The following is a 20,393-nucleotide window of genomic DNA, read 5'->3' as shown; positions in this document are numbered from 1 at the left end:
TCTTCATAACTGGAAAGGTTTGCAAAGCAGATTTGTTAAATCGGGGATGTGGGGGGCTGCGGCTGGAGCTGGGGGAGGGGGCAGAGAGAAAATGCCATCAGTGGAACCCTTTGCATCATTTTTAATGAACTCAGAGTCCCCCTTGACAAGCTGAGGCAGCTGCATGCTGCTGAAAACCTCCTTATTATCACTACAAAGTGATCTTAAGCAGGCAAAATAAGGAGCTTTCTGCCCTTTGTGTCCACATCCTATTGGCTTGACATGGAGCTCAGGCCATAGTTAGTACGTGCCTGGGACCATTCTGCTCTCCCTCCTCCTAGCCCTTTTGGTTGGAGGCGGCTGCAGTGAGCTTGCTGTCTGCCCTGCTAAATCTCTATAGATTGCTACCAGGATGCTTCCTGTTTGGATGACAGTTGCAGGGACCGTTCGGAGGCATTAAAAATAAATTTTCTTCTAATAGTAGAAACAGAAGACAGTAGGAACAGAAGTGTTGCAGGTGTGATAGGGAAATACATGATCTCATTGTGTTTCTTGAGCAACCAGGAAAATTTGTAGGTGAAAGGATGCGAGAGTATGCCTCATTGCAGCACTTTTTTTTTTTTTTTTTTTTTTTCTTCCCCCGCCCCCAAGAGTGAAGGAGTTCAGGGCTGAAGGGAGCTGTTCGGTTTGGGAGCCTGAACCTACATTACCGGATGCTCCTTTCATTTGTTTGTAAAGCGCAATCAGGCTTCTTCCTGAGGATGTGTCTAGAGGGAGGGGGCTCGGCCATGCTGCATTGCCCTGATCTAAACCGCTCCAGCTCTGCTGTCATTAGGGGACCTTCCCAGGCACCTGCTGTCTGGCTGCTCTTGGCTGTGCTGGTAGCTCCCCTTGTGCTAGGTGGTGGTCACCTGCTCAGGAGGGACTGTTATTCTTGGGGTACAAATGGGAAACTGAGGCATGGAAGGGAACTGACTTTCCCCCTTATATCAGAGTCAGAGAATCTACAGCATGATTGGAAAATGGGTTCAATTCTCCCAAGCCCTAGTGTGGAGTCTTAACCGAAAAAATATTTATTTCTGATGATGCAAAGGTTCGCTCTGTGTTTGTAGCAAGGCTCCATCGCCAATATGCCATGTCCCAGGTGATGAGAAAAGTGCCTTGCCTCAGGTGGTGAAGTGAAATATTCCCAGGCAGGGCATGTGTTTCCTCTTCCATGTCTGCAGGGGAGATCCAGTACCTCTTTGCCATGCACTGTCTCTGCCGTTGGCAATTTGGCAGAGCTCATCTCCCAGAGGGCATCTCTCTGTGTAAGAACTTCCCCTTTCAGTCCTGGGAAGCAGCTATCTCATGGGATAGTTCATACTAAAAAGAGAAAAAGGAAGCTCAACAGCTGGAAGCGACAGGAGGGAGGTTTCCTGTGAGCTGCAAAATCCCGGGGTTTTCTTGCTAGAGCTGAGAACGCATCTGAGGAAGGAGGAGGGAGCTGCTCGCTCTAACGCCATTCTCATTAATCACATTGCAAAGAAAGGAAATCAGAGAAAATCATTCAAATTACAGATGGCTAGATTAGGTAATTAGAATTTAGGCTAAAACAGATGTTTGTAATTAAGTGTTTATGTCATTGAATAAAATCCAGATTGTAAAGTCTATTTCACAGGATTTTAATGGTTTTAATTCTCTGTGTTATGTTTGGGGGCAAAGATACAGATGATAATGTTTTAGGAAGAAAAGAAAAAAACCACATGGCAACACCCAGACTAGCCAAACCTGTTCGTATTTCCCTGGAGACCATTTACCTTTAAACATGGCCTTTACATGGGAGATTTCCGTAAACAGAAAATCAAGTAGGATCTTCCACTCAACTATGCTTAACCTGCTGTTGGTTTGTAGATCAGGTGTTGGAAGGAAGGTATGCTGCATTCAGGAAGGAGCTGTAGTGTACCAAGGTAGAGCTCGGGCATCACCCCTTCTCCCAAGGCGCAGGGCATCAGATAGCGTTAGCTGTCCTAGAGACACGGGTGGAGCTGATGTGCACAAGGGCTGGAGATCAGTTTCTTGACCCTTTCTAGTTGGTGAGTTGTTTCCAGGGCTTTGTGTCACAGCTGTACCCTGCAACACCTCCTTAGCTCTCGGGTACAGCCTCTCCTCGTGCAGCTGACCAGCGTGCCGAGGGGAATGGAGCAGCGAGCCCGCCTGCCCAGCCCACCATCTGCTGCCTTTTCTGGAGCCTTGTTCTCATGAGGCATCCACCGAGTGCTAATTTTTATCAGCAGATTTCATTGTCAAGAATTAGGCTTTAGAGATAGAGGGAAATCCCCTGCGACCCGTGAACCTGCAAGTGGAGGACCACCGCTGAATTTACCATGTCTTTCACGTGCAGCCTGTCACGGAGCTCTTACATTGCAGAGATGGTACAAAACCAACAGGGATCTGCACAAATCAGATGATGCACGCAAGGAAGAGAATCAATTTGTTAACAGGCAAATTGGCTTTTTCTGACAGAGTGACAAAACTGTGGTATAAAATGAGAACATAAAAGTCGTGAGAGATTTTATATGCGACATGAAGAAAGTTGAGGCGATGTACATGAGAGCAGTGACAGATCCCCCTTGCTGAATCTGCCTGGAGGAAGTTTAAAAAGGTGCTGCCTTCAGCTCTCTCTCCACCCCTCTGCTGAAGGTGATGGCCCCGAGGCACGAGAGACCACGTGCTGCTCTGCATCTTCTCCAGCGCAAAGTCAGGCAGCTTCCCTAACGCACCACAAACTTACGCGAGCGAGCCCGCAGGGAAGCGGAGTGGGTGTGCTAAAATGACCCAGTCCCCATCTGAACTCTCTGGGCTGCAGGAGACAGCTGGAAGCAGTGACCTTGTGTTAACCCTCCGGCTAACCTTGCAAGAAGACTCTTGCCTACCTACGAAAGCCAGAGGGAGCAAAGAACCCAGAGGAGCTGCTGCATTAAGTAGAGGTGATGTAGGGCAACAGGGCGCACGCTGCATCGGGCTGGCAGATACGGCCAGGGTCGCAAGTGGCGGTGGAGCAGGACGATCCCACAGCCGCGACCACAGGAAGATGTGGAGCGCCGTGAGGATTTTGGTACCAGAGGAGCAGAGGAAGGAATAGAGTGAAGGCCACGAACGTCCCTAGGTCTGAGTCCTGGTGGCTCCTCGAGAGATATTGAAAGGGGAATCCAGGTAGGTGTTTAAGAGGAGAGGCACGGGTCTGTTTACGTGCATGTGGCTGTGTTGCCAGGCTCCTGTGTGTCCAGGCGCCAGGCTCCGGGGCTCGCACAGCTGAGAGGCTGGCACAGGAGCCTGGTTTTGAGCCCTGCGAGGCAGGGAATGGCTGGCATAAATGAGAAGCAGCAGCATCGGTTATGGAAATGCGGTGCTTCTGAGGAAAGTTGTGATTTTTCTTTAAAAAAGGAAAGAGAGATGCTGAGAGCGTGGAAGAGATTCCCTGTCCCTGCCAAAAGGACTTGATGCCGTGTGTCATAACCCCTTTCCCAGTCCCTAAATTGCTTGAAATCATAAGCGGGCTGCCAGAAATCCTAACAAATTGTTCAAGGCTAAGGAGTAAAATATTCCAATCAATAATGTCAAATGCTTCACTAAGATCTACAAGTCTCTTGCTCACCAGCTAATAAGAGATCATTAACTGCTCAGGGAAAATGGAAATGAAAACCCAACAGGAGACAATTAAAAATGCTGGGCCGATATTCCGATTTGGTATGAGATGGTGAAACTTTGGGGTCATAGGGGTCGTGTTTTCTCTCATAATATTTTCATTTGGCCAACTGGTATTTTTATGGTTCCTGATTCAGGAAGGCAATTGCTAAATGCGTATGGTATCCTGTAACCTGAACGGGATTCGGTCCACAGTTAAAACTAAGTGTATGCTAAAGAGCTTCTTGGAACAGGGGCCGAGAACAGGACAGGCTGGAGAGGTCCTATTAGGAAAGGAACTTATATTGGAGGGAAAAAAGAAAGGTAAGGAGAAGCATGTATCAGCTGCTTTAAGAAGCTCCGGACAGTGCTTCCCAGGAAGGGCATGTTTAAATCGGATATGAATACTAAGCAAAAAACCATAGCAAACTTACCCGCAAACAGAAGGGAAGAAGGGCAGGAGAGAGGCTTGCTGCGGTTGCAAAGGGAACTGTGATGCCTCATCACTGAGGCAGGGTAGGAAACAGGATACCCAATTTCTCTTCCCACTCTGCCACCAATTCCTTGTGCGTCCTCAGACTGCTCGGCATCTCTGGTGTTAGTTTACTTCCTGCAAAATAGCTGTAATAAAACTTCATAGCTCTGGAGCCAGTCAATCCTTGTTATTAGCAGAAAGCTCTCAACTTATATGACCAAAGGTGCTGCCCGTTGCTTGAGAGAAGGGTCACATGCAAGACTGACAGGTGCCAGTCAAGTTGCTAACGTTCACCGGAAAGCCCCCAGATGCTGTTTGTGTGAGGCAGATTAAACGGGTGCGTGCAGGAGAGATGCGCTAGAGCAAATGTGAGACTGTCCTGGCGGAGAGGAGTTGGAAAAGTGAGAGGTTACTGGTGCCATTAGAGCGAGTGGTCAGGCTTTTGCTAGCATTAGGCTGGAATCGTACCTTTTAACTCGTGCTGGCTTGTAGGTTTTAATGTTTTGTGCTGCTTGTTAACTGCCTAGTCCCAGGCCATTGTGGTCAGTGAGGTCTCGCCACTGATCTGAGTAAGATCAAGCAGGGTTAAGTCTGGCTTGCTCTGCTCCAATTAGTAACGCAGTTGAAGCCGAAGGTTCGTTGGGATGATTGAACTGGGCGAGATTTTCCCGGCAGGACCACTGGCAGAAGTGAATAAACCTAATCAGGCTTTGGGAGGAACAGGGGATGTGGATGCTGCTGAAGTGCCTTAAGTCACCAACAGGGTAAGGTGGGGAAAGGAGCCCCAGGACTGAACCCATTGCTGGGAGCTGGGATGGTAAGAGGATGCTCTCGAAGTAGCCGTGAGGAAAATGTAGCCTTGATAGTAATGAGCTGCAACAGCTTAATTCCAGCAGAGTCAGGAGGTGACAATAATTAAAAGCGAAATCTTAGTCACAACAGAGAACGCGAGAGAGCAAATGGCTGGTTATTAACCAGATCAAAAACATTGAAATGGTTGTGCATGGGCAAAACCCAGGTTTTTGTGAGGCTTGATGGACAAAGAAATCTGATTAAAGGCAAACAAAGTAAAGAGGAGAAGGAGTGGGGACGAGCTCTGTGATTCTGGACACTGCTTCAGCAGTGCCATTAGAGAGCAGGTAACACCCAGCAGGACACTGGAGGATGTAGCAAGGGACTAGATGGTCTCTATGGGGTCTGAAAGGCAAGACTTAGTTTGAGAAGCAGATCTATCAAAAACTCATTTTTCATGGCTCTGCCTTTCACAGCAGCGGTCGAAAAAAAGACTTTCTGGTGCCTAATGAAGGCTGAAGCAGCACAGTCATCTTTCCTTCTGTGGGTGCAGGCACAGGATCTTTATTCTGCCCAGCCACCTACAAACCTCGTGCTCTCAGAAGTGTTCCCCCCGGCCAACAGATTAATCAGGGGTCACCAAAGCACCAAAAACCCCACAGCTTGATTAGAAGGGGTTAGCTGCCCTGAGGAACAAGCAAGCAGAGAGACATAAAGGGTAAGGAAGCAAGCAAAAAGAGAAGGAGAAACCTAACAGACTGGGAGCGGGGCTGGCAAAGGGATAACGCTTGCCCCAGCGATGCCTACACAGGCCCAGCGGTTCAGGGATACCATTGCTTTTGTTTCCCTGCCCTTGGACGGGTGCAGACAGGGTGCAGCGTGTTGCTGGAGCAGAGTGGCAGGCAAGCAGGGCTTGCTGTCTGCACAGAGATGGCCAAGGATTTTGCTCCTTTCTGATCCCTGCTGAGTTTGTGGATAGAGCGCTCCCCTGCTTGCTGCAAGGTCCTCAGGGTGCAGCAGGAGGCTTGATTTTTTTTGTCTTCCCATCTCAATCTTTTTCTTCCTGTTCCCCACAGCTCTCTTCCGCCCTGCTGTTCGATGCTGTGTACGCTGTGGTGACGGCCGTGCAGGAGCTGAACCGGAGCCAGGAGATTGGTGTGAAGCCCCTGTCCTGCGGGTCTGCCCAGATCTGGCAGCACGGCACCAGCCTGATGAACTACCTGAGAATGGTGAGAAGGGACTGAAGCTTGCCGGTTTGTTAGCAGCTAGCGCTCGTCACTGCCGGAAGCAAAAGACTTGTATGTACATGCTGGTACTGGCAGAGTTTTCAAGCACAGAGTGCCGGTCTGTTTGAAGGTAGCACTGGGAATGAAAAGAGAGGAGATCTGAGGGCTGGTTTGTCACTGGCCTTGGAACGACATGAAACTCTCCGTTTTTCAGGCTTTGCTGCAGAAAAACTGGAATTCAGTGGGGGTTTCGGGTTTTTTTTTTAAAGTATGAATGTTTCTAAGTGATTTGAGCTCTGTTTTGAGTGAACTTGAGTTGATATAAAGTCATGCAATACAATTGCTTAGAGCTCAGTGGCAAGAGATGAGTTTCCCTGTGAAGGCGTTTGGGCTCCTTTGAACCCGAAAGTGTGACTGCTGGAACTGGTCGAGCCTAGCTCTGGCATGAGAACAGACCCTGAAGTTTCAGCCATGTGAAATAGTTGGAGTTTGTCAATGTGATTCCTCAGAGCTGAGCTTGACGGTGCAGAAGGAGCTGTTTGGGGTGCAACTTGAAAGGTCATGAGACTTTTTTCCCCCCTCAAAGGAAGGATCAGGTGAAACCGAACCTGATATCACTTTGGCCGATGCATGTGAACCTTCCTTTAAATCTCACTCTTATTCAGAGACAACAAAACCCTTCAGCTTCCCTTGGCTCTGCTACTAGGAGGCTCAGTAGCTTGCCCTTGTTACTGAAGAGGTGCTCCAGCAGCGAGTGAGCAGTGGTTAATTTGCACAGCGAGGCTGGACACTCATCCTGGCTCCGTTGCAGCACGCGCTTGTGTTAAACGCCGGGCTGATGCAGTGAAACAGCACGTAATGGTTTGTGGAGGAATCCCCAGCTAGTGATTCGGTGTGACATGGCAAAGAGCTCGTGCCTGCCGCAGAGCAGCGAGCGTCAGCCTTGGGACGGAGGCAGGTGGCGAGGGGCTGCGGAGGGGGTTGTTCCAAAGCAGATGGTGCAAAGAAATCTGAGGAGCCCTGCACCTCGCACTGCTGATTCTTCTGCTTCCCTCCACATCTCTCAGTGCTACCCTGGCCAGACTCCGAGAGCAATCGGGATCGAGACACGAGGATTGCATTGCTGTTGCTGCTGGGAGGGTAGATGGCCGGTGTGGGGGCGAGTGGTCGCCATCCCTGGCTCTGCTGCGGGTGGTGGGGTGAGCCGCCTCGATGGGCGCTGTAACTCATTCTCTCTTGGACAGGTAGAATTGGAAGGTCTCACCGGCCACATCGAATTCAACAGCAAAGGTCAGCGATCCAACTACGCCCTGAAAATCCTGCAGCACACGCGCAGTGGCTTCCGGCAGGTAAGAGCAGCCATGCCGCCTGGGGACGGTGCTCGGGGATGGTCTGTGCACAGCCTGGATCAGGCCGCTTCTGCGGGGACCAAAGGGGGTTTCAGACACCTTCCCCCCTTCGCAAGATGAGGTGTTCAGCAAGCGACAAGCGCGGCGTGGATGTAAGGGTAGTTCTCTCTGGGCCTGGGTTGGCAAACACACCGTGTTTCACTTCATCAGGAACGTGTCTTGAGATAATTTAGATTTGTCTTAATGTATCAGACCCTTGAGGTGGTGATGTTAGACCTAATATCTGTCCTGTCACAGTAACCCTCCTGTGCAGACAATAATTCAGGGCATAAAGCGTGTGCCGGATACAAGCTCACATGCAAGACACTTTTGTTCTTAAGCTTTTGGAGACACATGTACTCAAAATTATTTGTATGGGGAAAATTGGGAGAATTTCCCATGAAAGAGGGGAAAAAAGCTTACTATGAAGCTTTCTAAACAACTCCTTCTGGGAGGGAAAGCAAAGGGGGCGATCCTGTGTCAGGAGCTCCCCCCGTCTCTTCCCCAGCCTGGCGTGCAGGAGGAAGTGCAAGATAATTTACCTCTCAGGTTATGCTGCTGTTCCTCTGTAATGGGTTTGCTTAGCCCACACTCTCATTGGCTTTTTGTCTCAGTGCCTGCGGATTCCTCACAGCGTTGGTCCTTTTTCTCCTTGTTACCTTCTTTCTATCCAAGGGTTATTTTCTGGCATCAGCTAAGGCTAAGGACAACTGTGTGGGGCCACAGATATCAGACTATTGAAGATTACGTGACACAGGCCCAAGGAATTAGTGTTTTGTTGGTAAATCCAAACCTCATTCAGGAAAACAATGGCAGTCTCAGAAAAAGGGTTGTCATCTGTCTTATTTCCCTGCTGACAGCTCCGTACCTGCCCTTTTCTCAGAGATTGCCACTTCTCCCGGACGCTGGCAGAGAACAAAAGCTATTGTATCTTACCCCACACCGTTGGAACGTTTTGGCATTAGGAAATCTCTCCTGGTCTGGCAGCAGTGAATTTTAGCCTTGGCAAGGACGTTGCCTGCCAGTTCTTACCTGTCGAGTGACGGCTCGGCTTTGATGCCGCCCTTAGCTGAGTGAGCGGGGGATCAGGATGGCATTTTCCCCACAGTACGCTCTCTCATAGCACCAATGCCCTTTTAATCGTTTCCCAAACCCATCATACTCTGAGCAAAAGTGACAGATCCAAGCCCATCCGCATTATTAAGGGCATACATTCACCTGGAGCAAAAGAAGCAAACACCGTAAACCTCACCACGACAGCTATGGTTTTGATGTGTTTAAGTGTGGCAGGGAGTTCGCATTAAACGCACAGGTCCTTGCGGAGCAGGGCTTCTCCCAGAGCTCCGCAGAGCTCTTCTCCACAAACCCGGTCTGACAGGAGAAAACCTTTTTTAGACCTGTGGCATGCAACAGCTCAGTAGATAAACAGCTTCATGTTTCAGAGGTACCCAGGAAACCTGCGCTGAGGCTAAGCTTTTCAAATTTCCCATCAGAGAGCGGTGGTGACAAATCACTTCCAGTCGCAGTAGCAAGGTGCTGGAAGGACGGGGCAGTCCCTCGGTGCACGCAGCTGCCTGCCCAGAGCCTGTGGCGGCTGCAAGCCCTCTCCTGTCAGAAGCCCGCCAGGGAGGAGTTAGTCCTCTTAAAACCGCTCCGTGTGCCCGCGGCAGCCTTTCTGCCATCTGCTCTCCCTTCTCGGGGGTCTTGCCTGGCCGACAGCGATGCCCAGCGGGGTGTTAGGGCCCCTCACAGGCTGCAAGAGTTTCTCGTGATGTTGCCCGGCTGGGAAGGGCATCCCCAGAGCGAGCTGTGAAATCCAGGCAGGGTCCTGCCTGGTCCTGCCTGCCCCTCTCCGTCTCTGCAAAGGGAAACCAAAGGCCACTCTGCTGTGCCATAGATGGTTATTTTCTTCTCGCCAGCCTGGCTTCTTGTAATAAAAATGAATAAATCGTTAGAAATCGTTTAACTAAACCCGCTGTGAGGGGATGGGGTAAGGAACAGACTTTTACATCCTGGAAGCAATCTCGTTCCCAAGGCTTGTATTAACGGATTTGCTCAGGCTCTTGTTTAAAACACTTCTATTCCCTCCTTAGTTTTAATCAAGCTCACCGTCTCTGCCTGTTTCTGTCTTTCTCTCTTTCCCTCTCTCTCCTTCTCTCTCTCTCCCCTGCTCTCCTTCCATCTATCAAAGCCACAGGGACTTCCAGCTCATCAGCTTTGGTAGAGAATTCTCCAAATTTTGAAGCTGATCCAGCCAGCAAACAAATTAGAGACACTTAGATTTTCTAACTTGCTGTTGCTTTTGGGCAAGGAGAGACAGGGCTTTTTGACATCCAATTTTTAATACATTTATGTAACGCACCAAACGTGTCTTTTCCTGATTTAGCCTAACTAGTGGAAATTTTTCCCCAGCCATATGAGAGCTGCTCTCTGTTCATAGGATGCGCGATAAAGCACAGACTCATTAATGTGTTGGTGATCCACAGATCTGACAAGGACTGAGTTTGTAAATGTCATCTTTTTTATTTTTTCCCTTTCTTTGCCCCTTTAAAAAACATTGCAGCACACCCCTCCGGTTTCAGCACAGTGATTTGCAGTAAACCAAGAGGTAAGCTTTGGCAGCCTAACAGGAGAAGGGAATGAAGAAGGGCTGTGATTGCAGCCCCAGGGAAGGCGAAGAGGCAGGGTGGGTAGGGGAAGCACGTTGTCCCCAGCTCTGCTGTGACCCCTCACTCTCGCCTGGCCCTAGGTGCAGCCGATTAGTCGCCCTTTAGCTCAAGGCTCTGCTGGTGTCCTGAGACAGAGCAGCAGAAGTGACCGGGTGTCTAATTGGTATGTTGATGAGACACAGATGAGTTACCAGCCGATAGCTCTGAGACCCTCCGCAATCCCCGCCACATCAAACCTCTTTAACTTAGAAATGGCTAATCAGTCTCGATGGGACTCGTTCCTCTTTAGCTGTTACCCCCAGCAAGAGTTCTGGGACAGATCCTGCCAAGAGCTGAATGTCTTTTGCCCCCCAGGACCTGGCGCATTCGATGCGTGCCACCATCAGGCCCCGCCTGGGCTATGCCAGGTGCCAATCATGTTATCTGAAGGGGACGTCTAGGGAGGAAGGGGATCGTGGGGGGTGATGCGTGGGCTCAGGCATGGGTTGTGTGCGTGTGTCATGGTTTTGTATGGATTTTAATAGCTGGCCTTCCGTGTCCCATGCTAACTTCTGGGGGGGAAGCTTTTGCCTGTTTGCCTTGCTGGCATCAGTCTTGCATTAGTGTCCTTGAGAATTGCAACCACGTGGCAGACCTTTGCAGCGTCCCCTGAGGGCTTTCTTTCATTTGTTTTACTTCTTTTTCCCTGCCAAGATTGCCCCCAAATTCCTTCCCCTTTGGACCAATGAAGGCACTATGTACCAAGTACCTACTGAATTGTTTCTTCTCCTGGCACGGTGTCTTTCTCTTAGTGCTGACAAGGCTCTCCAAACGCAGACTTGAGAAGTTGATAGCATTTTGCACTCCTTCCTTTTCCAGGGGACACGGAGGAGGAGAGGTGATGAATGTAATCTGTAGGACAGTGCTTGCTAATCAGAGCCCAGAAGGTATCTGGGTTTGTTGCAGTGGTGGTTTTGCCTGTTTTAACACATCCGTATTCAGGACTGGCTTTACCTTAATGTTCAGCTGGGGAGTGGGGGTGCTAAGTACCTGTGGTGCCTCTGAAGCTTATGGAGAGGTCTTGCCCTGTCATCTCTCCCTGTCATCAGCTGCCATTCAGGCCTGTGGGGCACTGAGCAGAAGACTTCATTTAAATCATTAGCTTGAGTGGTATTTTGTTATCTCATGCCATGAGGAGCTTGAAAGCCCGGACATCGTTAACGTGGCTGCGTCTGAACAGAGGAGCCGAAGGTTCGAAGGAGCGAGCTGGGAATGCCCCACTTGCATCGCGTTAGCTGCCGGTGATTTTCTACAGAGATGTGAAATCTTTAAGTGTCACTGATCCAAATAATGCCTTTTTTAGAGCAGCTAATCTGAGGGACCTTGCCTGCCTGTGGGGATGGGGCAGAGTCATAAGCAGTGGCGCTTCCTTGCTTATTCCAGGCTCTGGGCTCCTTGGGCTGCTTTGCACTGGGTCTATGTGTTTGCTCCCTGCCTGTAACAAGACAGGCCTCCTGCCTCGAGATGCTTGCAGGCGTTGCAGGCAGGATGGGCAGAGCAGGGCTGGCGGAGGCAGAGGGGCTGAGTGCAGGGAGGTGCAGAGATGGCACCGTGGGGGTCTGCAGCGTGAGGACATGGAGGGAACTTTCTCCATCCAGGCTGTCACCTGCCACGAGGGTGTACAATCCCTCTTGCAAAGGTATTGAGCTCCAACTTGCAACCAGGTTGATGTGTTGCCCTTCTGGGAAAGGTATGCCATCACTTCTTCAGCTCCTCTGATCATTAGAAACCCTCTTCTAATTTTCAGCCTGTTTATTTCTGGCTGGTTTATATCTTTTTTTTTTTTTTTTTTTTTTTTTTTTGTGCCAGCGCTATTATTTTAGCTTCAAAAGCTGTTCTACCTCTTTGCTATGGACCTCCTCCACCTGGTGTATTTATACAGACCAATCACATCCTCTACTAAAAACTCTCGAGTCCTAAAAACTCTTAAGTCCTAGTCCAGAGCCTTAACAACAGGATCATCTTATCCAAGTCTGTGTAGAGCATTTGATTGTTTTCTAACACATTTTGCAGATGAGTATGCTTTCTGTTTTTCAGAGGCTCTTTATACGTAGGTAGAGATGATTAAAATCACCTTGACATCCATCTTGCAAGAAAGGGAGAGATCTGAGGATCCCAGACACCTTCTGACACATTACACTTCAGAAACAGCGAGCAGCGTGAGGAGTCAATTAGTGGCTTTATCATACTGCGAGGGGGACAGTGGTGAGCTGGCACGAGCCAGGATGGGGTGGAAATACCCCGGCGCATGGGAGTGTTTGGCTTTGGTGCTGCGTTAAAAGCAAGGTCAAACCCACTGCGCTGTCAGAGGAGGAGGCAGTCAATTAGTCTCAGTATGCCAGCAGGGGAGGGACAAATTTGAAACAGTGAGGGCTGTTAAAATTAAAGTTAATCTGTCACTAATCTCTGGTTGTGAAATCTGGGAGAAAAAAAATTAGGCAATGTTTATGACTGATCGCTCACTCAGAGAGGCAATTGCTGCAGAGGGTCTGTTGTTCAGCAATCACAGCGAGAGGCAAGCACCTTTGTGCGGAGCTGGGGAACGCAGCCGGGATAAATCCGTCCCATCGCACCGACGCAGACCCTGCGCAGGCCAGTTAAAGCTGTGCTTCAAGGACTCCCTGTCCATGAAGTACATGGTAAATCTCCCAATTTGGGACTGTTTTTCCCAGAAATGAGTCCTGCACTACAGCGTCACCGTGATGCTACAAGCTTGATGGTAGTTAAGCCACAGCAAGCTGTCAGGAGAACAGGATGCCCAAGATCTGCTCCCGGCCTGCTCTGAGACTCCGTCACTGTGCCTCCATCTCCCTGACTGTCAGGTGAGGCTAATAACCCCCCAGTGCTCTCCTGTTGGTGGGGAGCCTCCGAGGGTTAATGCTTCCAACACATTCAGAGGTCCACACGGTGACAGGTGCTTTTAGCAGAGCGTTATTAATGTTGGCAAAGGGGCTGGGCTGACAGCTCCGAGGAATAATCTCTGTTGTGTTATCTGCAGAGTAAACAAGACCCCCTGGGGCTCTGCCTGCGCTGCTGCCTCCCCGTGCCTCGACTCCAGCTGGGGAGGAGAGCAGGCATGCGCGTGACTGTCCTTTACTTTCCCCGCCTGCTTTCCTTCTGCAGAGCCGTCGAGCGTAAGCTGTCCTGTTTGCACTTCCCACTGCTCCCCGTGCCTACCGATGAGGAGACTGGATTTGGGACTCCTCGCAGGTGGCCAGTTTTCTGATGGCCAGATTTACACCGACAGCCATGAGGAAGAAAGGACTTGGCCCTTTCCTCAACGTCCAGAGCAATTCAGTCTGCCGACAGTGTAGCAGCATGGCTGCAGTTTCAGGTTGTGTTTGGCTCAGATGCACGAGCTGGGAAGTGACTCTGAAGTCCTCGAGCCATCAGTCATGCCAGAGGCAGAGCACTGCCAAGAAAAGCAACTGAGTGCGTGGAGTCGATCCTGGGGCGGTGTAAATCAGCATGCCTCCCATTCATTTCTGTGGCGGTGCACCCGCCTGGCCCGTAGCTCTGCATCGCCTTCCACCCACCTCTTTGAACATGATAAGATTACTCTTTGACGGAAGAGAAATCGATTTGTTCCTACCACCCTGACAACCGTGGCACAGCACAAGGATAACCTGCCTTAGACCGACAGCGCCTGAGACGGCTTGTGTCAGCACAAGGGAACCGGGAACGGATTTGCTCTGGCTACAAGGAGCCACGAAGACGCCCATGCGCGTCAGGGTCACCCACTACCTCTTAGGGCCATGGCAGCTCGCTGCAGTGGTGTCAGAGAGCTTCGGCTGTGGCTGGCAGTTCAGCATGCAGAGGGCTGGGACCTGGCGGAGGCAGAGAAGCTTTGCAGGAGAAAAAGGAGAGAAAAGGGGTCTCGGAGGTTGCTGGCCTCCCTCAGCCACTGGTCTATCCATAAGAAAAAACAGAGGCTTTTTAGGGAGCATAGGAGAGCGGGAGCATAATTTGCGTGCTCCGAACAAGCTGCTGGAGGTGCTGATCTCCCTGCTCAGAGCTCTGAGGGAGGGAGATTAGGCTCTTGAAGTTAAAATTAGGTTTTGTTGAATATTCCTCCCCCTGGCTGAAGGCAGCGGCTGCTTCCATTGCGTCACAGCTGAGTCACGATGTCCTCCCAAGCGCTGGGGAACTGGTCCCCGCCACTGGCAGTGGGAATTAGGTTTGCTGCAGTGACACTGATGCTTGGATGGGTGAATTAGTCTGTCCATGGAGCTGTTGGGTGTGATGAGCCTGAATCAAAGGGTTTGGAGGTACTTAATCATAGTAGTTGGCATCCGTTACAGCAGAAGGAGGAGATGAGTCACGGTGCAGCACTGCTGAGAACGTGGCTTCGTTTCACCACCTGCCGCCAAGGTGGAGTTGCTGGTCAAGGCTGGAAGGCGCCTGCCCCGCATCAGCGCTGCTGCTCCGGGATTGCAGTGGAATCTGCGACGCTGTCATACTCCCTGTGAAGCGACGCTTTCCTCCAAGGAACTCGCAGTGCCTGTATCAGCCTTTAATGACAGTGACGCTCGCAGGAGGACAGCGGGAGGTTTTGCTCGCTTTCAGGCAGGTGAAACCTTTGTTCAAAGTTATAGAGACAGTGTGAGGCAGGAATCTCGTCTGCCCATTTCTGGGCTTTCGCTGTGAAATCGTGAGACTTCGGCACTTCCTGAAGTTCTTCCAGGCTGTGTGTGTAACAGAGGGCACCCGTGTGAAGAGCTCAGTGTCATCAAACCTGGGCGTAGCGCTGACCCTGCAGTGGGTGCTGGTGCTTGGGTCTCACTGCGGGATGGTGCAGCCGAGCCAGGCCCCGGCTATAGCGCTGACTTTCCGGCAGCCTCCCGTGAAGCGCCTCTGTACCCCGTCCCCTTTAGGAGTTGGCCTCTGGAGAACTAAGGAGGTGAAAGGGTCAGCCAAAATGCACCAGGCTGAGAGCGACGACCGAGTCTTCACCCCGCGGCCGTGACCGAGCTGCCGTGCCTTCGCGTGAGGGATGGCAGAGGGTCCCAGCTGCACCACGCTGGGAGGGATGAGCGTGCAGGTTTGGCTGCGTGGAGACCGCTGGGTAAAATGGACCCATCTTAGTGGCATTTAGGGACAACGCAGAAGGCCGCTTGGTTGCCGTGAGCCTCAGGCAGCTGCCCACCGCACGGCTTTCTCGTGGTGCGGGGCGTTGCTGAGATGCGTGGGAAAGCAGTGCCCACCGCGAGCAGGGACAGGTTTTTGGCGTTGTAATGCAGGTGGAGGTGTGCTGGGGCCGTGCACCAGCAGGTTAATCTCTCTGCCGGCCTGTTGCAGGGGTGCATTGTAAAGGCAATGGAGCATTCATAAGCATCTCTTCCAGGGCCAGCTTGATGGTCGTCAGTCACCAGAGCCATATGGCGGATGCGCACAGTACTTTGCCCTGTAAATTCCCTTATTGTGCTGTTTATCTCTCCAGATCGGCCACTGGCACGTTTCTGAAGGACTCAGCATGGACAACAGGATCTTCTCCTCTAACATATCAGACAGTCTGTTCAACACCACGCTCATTGTCACCACCATCCTGGTAAGTGAGGGGGTCACCTACAGTTCCTATTAGCTCTTTGCCAACGCAACGCTTAGGGGTGTCAATCAGCTAGAATATTACTCCCTCTTCCTACCCCCCCTTGGCCCCCAGCATGCAGCATTGCACTGATTTCATAAAGAACAGACGATCAAATCTCTAATTACAGCACTGAGGACAATTCGTGACAGTGTAATTAAACTCAAGTTGATGTTTCATATGGAAATGATATTTGATGAGTTCAGAAGCAGCTGGGGAGAGGGCTGGGATGGGGATAAGTTGCCATTTTACATTTATCTCTGAATGATGCTCTTGTTTTGCGTACAGCTGGTAAGTTGGAAGGGACACTTATCCCTTCTACCCATAAAATTACTGCAATTGGCCAAGATGGGTACAACTTTTTATGAATTAAGACTTCACATCTACAGGTGCCACTGCCCTTATTCAACAAATTCCCCTTCCAGGTGCTGTCTGTCCCATGATTTTTTTTTTCCAGTGGCTCTGCTCCTTCCTTAAAGACACTCAAAATCCTGAAGAACTCTGGGGCACTATTTCCTCATGTCCCACAAAGTTTGTTGAAAAGGGGGACAAACTGGAGAAGTGGCTATATGCCAAGAGAGGCTGGCATCTCTATGTCCTGCCGTAACTCAGAGCAGTCGCTGGGCTGCTCTAGTGTATGCCAGTTGGAAAGAGCCCCCGAAGCATGATCCTTTAGCTCTGCTTCATATCCTAAACTGGGATAAATGTGCTGCACCGCCAACACATCCCTGACACAGCAGGGGCCAATGAATACCAGTGCAGAAACAGCTCTGCTAGCTTTACACCACCTGAGTTCCCAAACTAGCTTTCCAAATCTCTCATACCTTGGTTGAGAGGGATCTGTTGGGGCGGGAGGTTGGCCTGGGTGCCAGGGAGCCCACTGCCCTCTCTGCCCCACGCTCAGCGCCGTGCTGGTGGGATGCCTCGGCTAAGATGGGAATGACAGCTGCCCAGTTTCAATGCAGGAAAACCCTTACTTAATGCTGAAGTGGAACCATCAGGAGCTGGAAGGCAACGACCGCTACGAGGGCTTCTGCGTGGACATGCTGAAGGAGCTGGCAGAGATCCTGCGTTTCAACTATAAGATCCACCTCGTTGGCGATGGTGTGTATGGAGTCCCTGAGGCAAACGGCACGTGGACAGGGATGGTCGGGGAGCTGATTGCTCGGGTAAGTGAATTAGCTGCTCTTTTTAACTGTGCTCTAGTGGGACTTGGCAAAGAAAAGCCCTGATGCTTTATGAAGTGCTCCAGGATGTTAAGGATGGATGGGGGTTTTCAGTCCATTTTGTGAGACTTTGACCAGAAGTTCTCCATTTAATGTGTTCTCCCAATGGCAGATGTATTTGTTGTGTCGATGTCACAGCGTGCCAAGTCATCAAAGCAGGAGTCGGGGCTCCTGGGCGCTCTCAGGGGTGCTCGCTTCGGTGGGAGGGAGGCCTGGACTCTGGGGTCCCTGCGCAAGAGCTCGATACAGAATGGGTTATTTTTTTTCCAGTGGAAAAACTAACAAAAACTTGAAACAGGAAAATATGTGGGCTCTGGCAGGGGTTGGTAGAAGCTGAAAAAAAACTTACAAAAAACACACTGGGAGGGAAGCAAGAATCACATTTCTACTCAGAAAAGTTTTGGCAGATTCATTTCAGATCCTTGACTTTGAGTATTGTTTTTGGAGAGGAACATTTTTTTTGTTTGCTTGAAGTGTGTGGATTGAGATTTTTTTGCATGGCTCTGTTTCGCCGTGTTACTGCACAGCAGCTAGACTGAAAGCTGAATGCTTTTGCTGGGTTTGACAACACTTCTGTGTACGTGTGTGCTCAATCATCCTGCACCCCCCTCCCTGCTCTTTGTTTTCCTCTGCAGCTAAAGGGAGTCCTTCCCCAGGGATCCTGAAGCTTAACATCCAGTTCACGAAACGCTCAGAGATCCTTAGTAAAATAGGCTTAGCCAAAGCTAACATTAAGATTGATGTTATTTAAACCAATACTTCCTCACTCACCGATTTCTACCCTGCCTTGTTATTACTGAAGCGCCTGTGAGAACCCAGCGACAGTTTCTCAGCTGGTGGGAAATCCGCAGTGAGGTGTATTTATGATAATCCACACTGCTGCGTGAGAGGAGCCCCCGAACCACCCCATCATTTTCCTCACAACAGTGGCGTGTCCTCCTGCAAAGCAGAGGAACGAGGGCCAAATCCATCCCCTGCGGCTCTAGGCAGGGATCTGGGGCTCCTGCCACAGCTTTCCTCCCGGCTGCGGGAGACAAGCAAGCATCTCTAGAAGATGCCCACTAACATCCATTTGCTTCTTCCCTGGATGGCAAAAGGGACCTGGCTGACATTCGTCCTACCTTAGGAGCTTTAACTGTTTGAAGTCAGGTGGGACAACTCTAGGGCTAAAAGACTTGCTGAGGGTCAGGGACAGAGCATGGCAAGGACTGGAGAGCCCTCCTGAACTAGCAGTCTGTCTCCCGGGTCACCCTTCCCGGCGGAGCGATAGCTCTCGATGCCAGCTGAGATCCCACCTCCGTCTGCTTCTTTTAAAGAGCCTTCTGTATGGTTGTTTGCAAATGCTCTGGGCTATTGGCATAGTTTTTATACATATCTCTCTCTGTGTGCATATATATACACACACACACACACACAATTACAATTCTGCAGCGTTTCTTTTGGGAGGCAAGAAGGAAGGCGCAGAGAGCAGCGTGTGATCTATGCAAACAAAGGGAGGGAACAGACATCAAATTCTTGGCCTACTAACCGTGGCAGTGCCTCCCCATTAAATGGGAGCTTCTGGAGGGTTGTTTTTCTGCAGCAATAAGTGTTTTTAACTTCATCTTCACATGGAAACCGTTTGTTTCTTCGGCAGCTCGAGCCTTATTTAGGAGGATTTTTACTTCTGCTTCAGCAGGGCAGAGCTGGCAAAGTCTGTGTGAGGCTAAATCAAAAATTGGAGAAGAGAAAAAGTGCTTTCTGCTTTGTTCTTTCTAGTCCCTGTAGAGTCTTTATAATGGTTTCAGCGAGTTTTTTTGATCAGGCCCAGGGACTGGCACTTTGGATCAGGTCAGCCAGGGCAGATCTGTCCCGTCGCATGCTGTTGTGTTTATTCGGGGCTGCTGGGGACGTTGCATTCTGAGGTCATTTCCCTGTCCAAGGGGTTCCTCTCCTGCCTTGACAGTTAGCCCCCAAGGTGGTTTGTCCTTGGTTCCAGCCACTTGTTCATCCCTTGTCCCACTTGTGGACCACTCAGAGCAGAAGAGCCAGCAGATCCTGTGCTGGGCATGTGCGTTTTTCTTTCAGTGAGGTTACTCCTTGGGCACTGTTCTCCATACAGCCTTTAGCACACAGAGAGCATTAGTTGGGACGCAAACCTGTCACACGGGTCAAAACTTCCCAAATCCTACCCAGAATAAAAGCCCCGTGCCTGTCTCATTGTGCAGTGCTGCATTATTGTAGGAAAGTGATTCCTTCTTGACCCTGATCAGCTGTCAGGAAGTGAGGTTTGACTCACACGCACTAAGTGTGCAGGACCAGAAGATCAGGAAATTATCCAGCTCTGTGCAATACCATTCCGGTATTTTTTTTTTGCCTCTTTAGTCCCCACGTGGCACTGAATCTCCTCAGAGCGACTGTAGGCTGTATGGGAAAAGCGTTTCATTGTATTGCTTGTAAATTAACCAGCTATTGATTTATTCTTAAGTGCTGAAAATTATATTGCAGCTAATTGTGTACTATGATATGATTGAGAAGGATGCTATATAAACATAAATTTGTTGTTGACCGAAATTCACCAGTACATATCTTATCGACCTGCTCACAAAACTAATTAGGAGCTAAGGAAGAGGGGACTGGGATGGCTTGGGGGATTAGTGGAAGAGCTGTAGAGACTCCTGCGTCTAGGTCAGCAGTCTGACTTGTTGTCAGATCAGGAAACCTGTAAACTTTGTGATGGAGATTTGGCTTGGGAGAAATCACTTGGAAGGACTCGAGCCCATTCTTTAGCGAAAGATGTCACAGACGTAGAAAACGCTGAGCTAATTGGTCCCTCTGTGCATCCGGGGCAGGGAGGCTGAACACCCCGCTCATTCCTTCAGCGAGCAGGGGAGTAAAGCCGCTCTCTGGCCAGGGCAGGTTCCCCCCGGTAGCCTTCCTGGTTCTGGCACGGACAAGTGCAGTCTCCAGCAGTTCCGCTGACACCGTACATGCGTGTTATCCCTAACAAGCAAACAAGGGGGAACAGCAAATCTTCCTGTCTCCTATTTTTTGGCGTCAGAGCCTTAGGGGACAATAGGGCTGGAAGAATTACATCTTGCTCCTTCCGCTGCAGTACAGTCTCTGGCTCGGAGCCCCGATGGTTGTCTGGTCTTCCTTTTCTCTCTTTCTCTCTCTAGCACGTCCTCGAGCTAAATTCGCTAGTCTGATACAAGCCAACGAATGTATTTTCAAGGCAACATGACAGCTTTCTCCTTGTTCCTTGTTCTGCCACGCCTGTATTTGCTGTCTTGGTAGCATAGTGCCATGGTGGCTGTGCGCAGTGCCTTTACCTCAGCTCGCAGCGAGCCCTTGGTGCTCAGCTGCCTTG

General features: G+C 50.3%; 1 protein-coding gene across 8 annotated transcripts in view; it reads left to right on the top strand.

Moving 5' to 3' along the window:
- The window catches only part of GRIK4 (glutamate ionotropic receptor kainate type subunit 4), a 205,275-nt gene that overhangs the window by 160,108 nt on the left and 24,774 nt on the right, over window positions 1–20,393 (top strand). For 4 of the 8 annotated variants that reach the window (XR_012838751.1, XM_075774522.1, XM_075774523.1 and 1 more), the window contains 4 exons: window positions 5,989–6,141; window positions 7,383–7,487; window positions 15,675–15,782; window positions 16,784–16,987. Coding sequence is in view for 7 of the 8 variants with exons in the window: in XM_075774522.1 (XP_075630637.1) it covers window positions 5,989–6,141; window positions 7,383–7,487; window positions 15,675–15,782; window positions 16,784–16,987 (570 nt within the window). In the remaining variant the exon portion in view is untranslated. Of the gene's footprint in view, window positions 1–5,988; window positions 6,142–7,382; window positions 7,488–12,906; window positions 13,041–15,674; window positions 15,783–16,772; window positions 16,988–20,393 lie in introns of those variants that run through there. The other 4 variants (XM_075774526.1, XM_075774528.1, XM_075774529.1 and 1 more) reach the window with 4 other exon arrangements.

Source organism: Balearica regulorum, chromosome 23, assembly GCF_011004875.1.
Source record: "Balearica regulorum gibbericeps isolate bBalReg1 chromosome 23, bBalReg1.pri, whole genome shotgun sequence".
Taxonomy (NCBI): domain Eukaryota; kingdom Metazoa; phylum Chordata; class Aves; order Gruiformes; family Gruidae; genus Balearica; species Balearica regulorum.
This window is presented reverse-complemented; position numbering and strand designations above follow the sequence as displayed.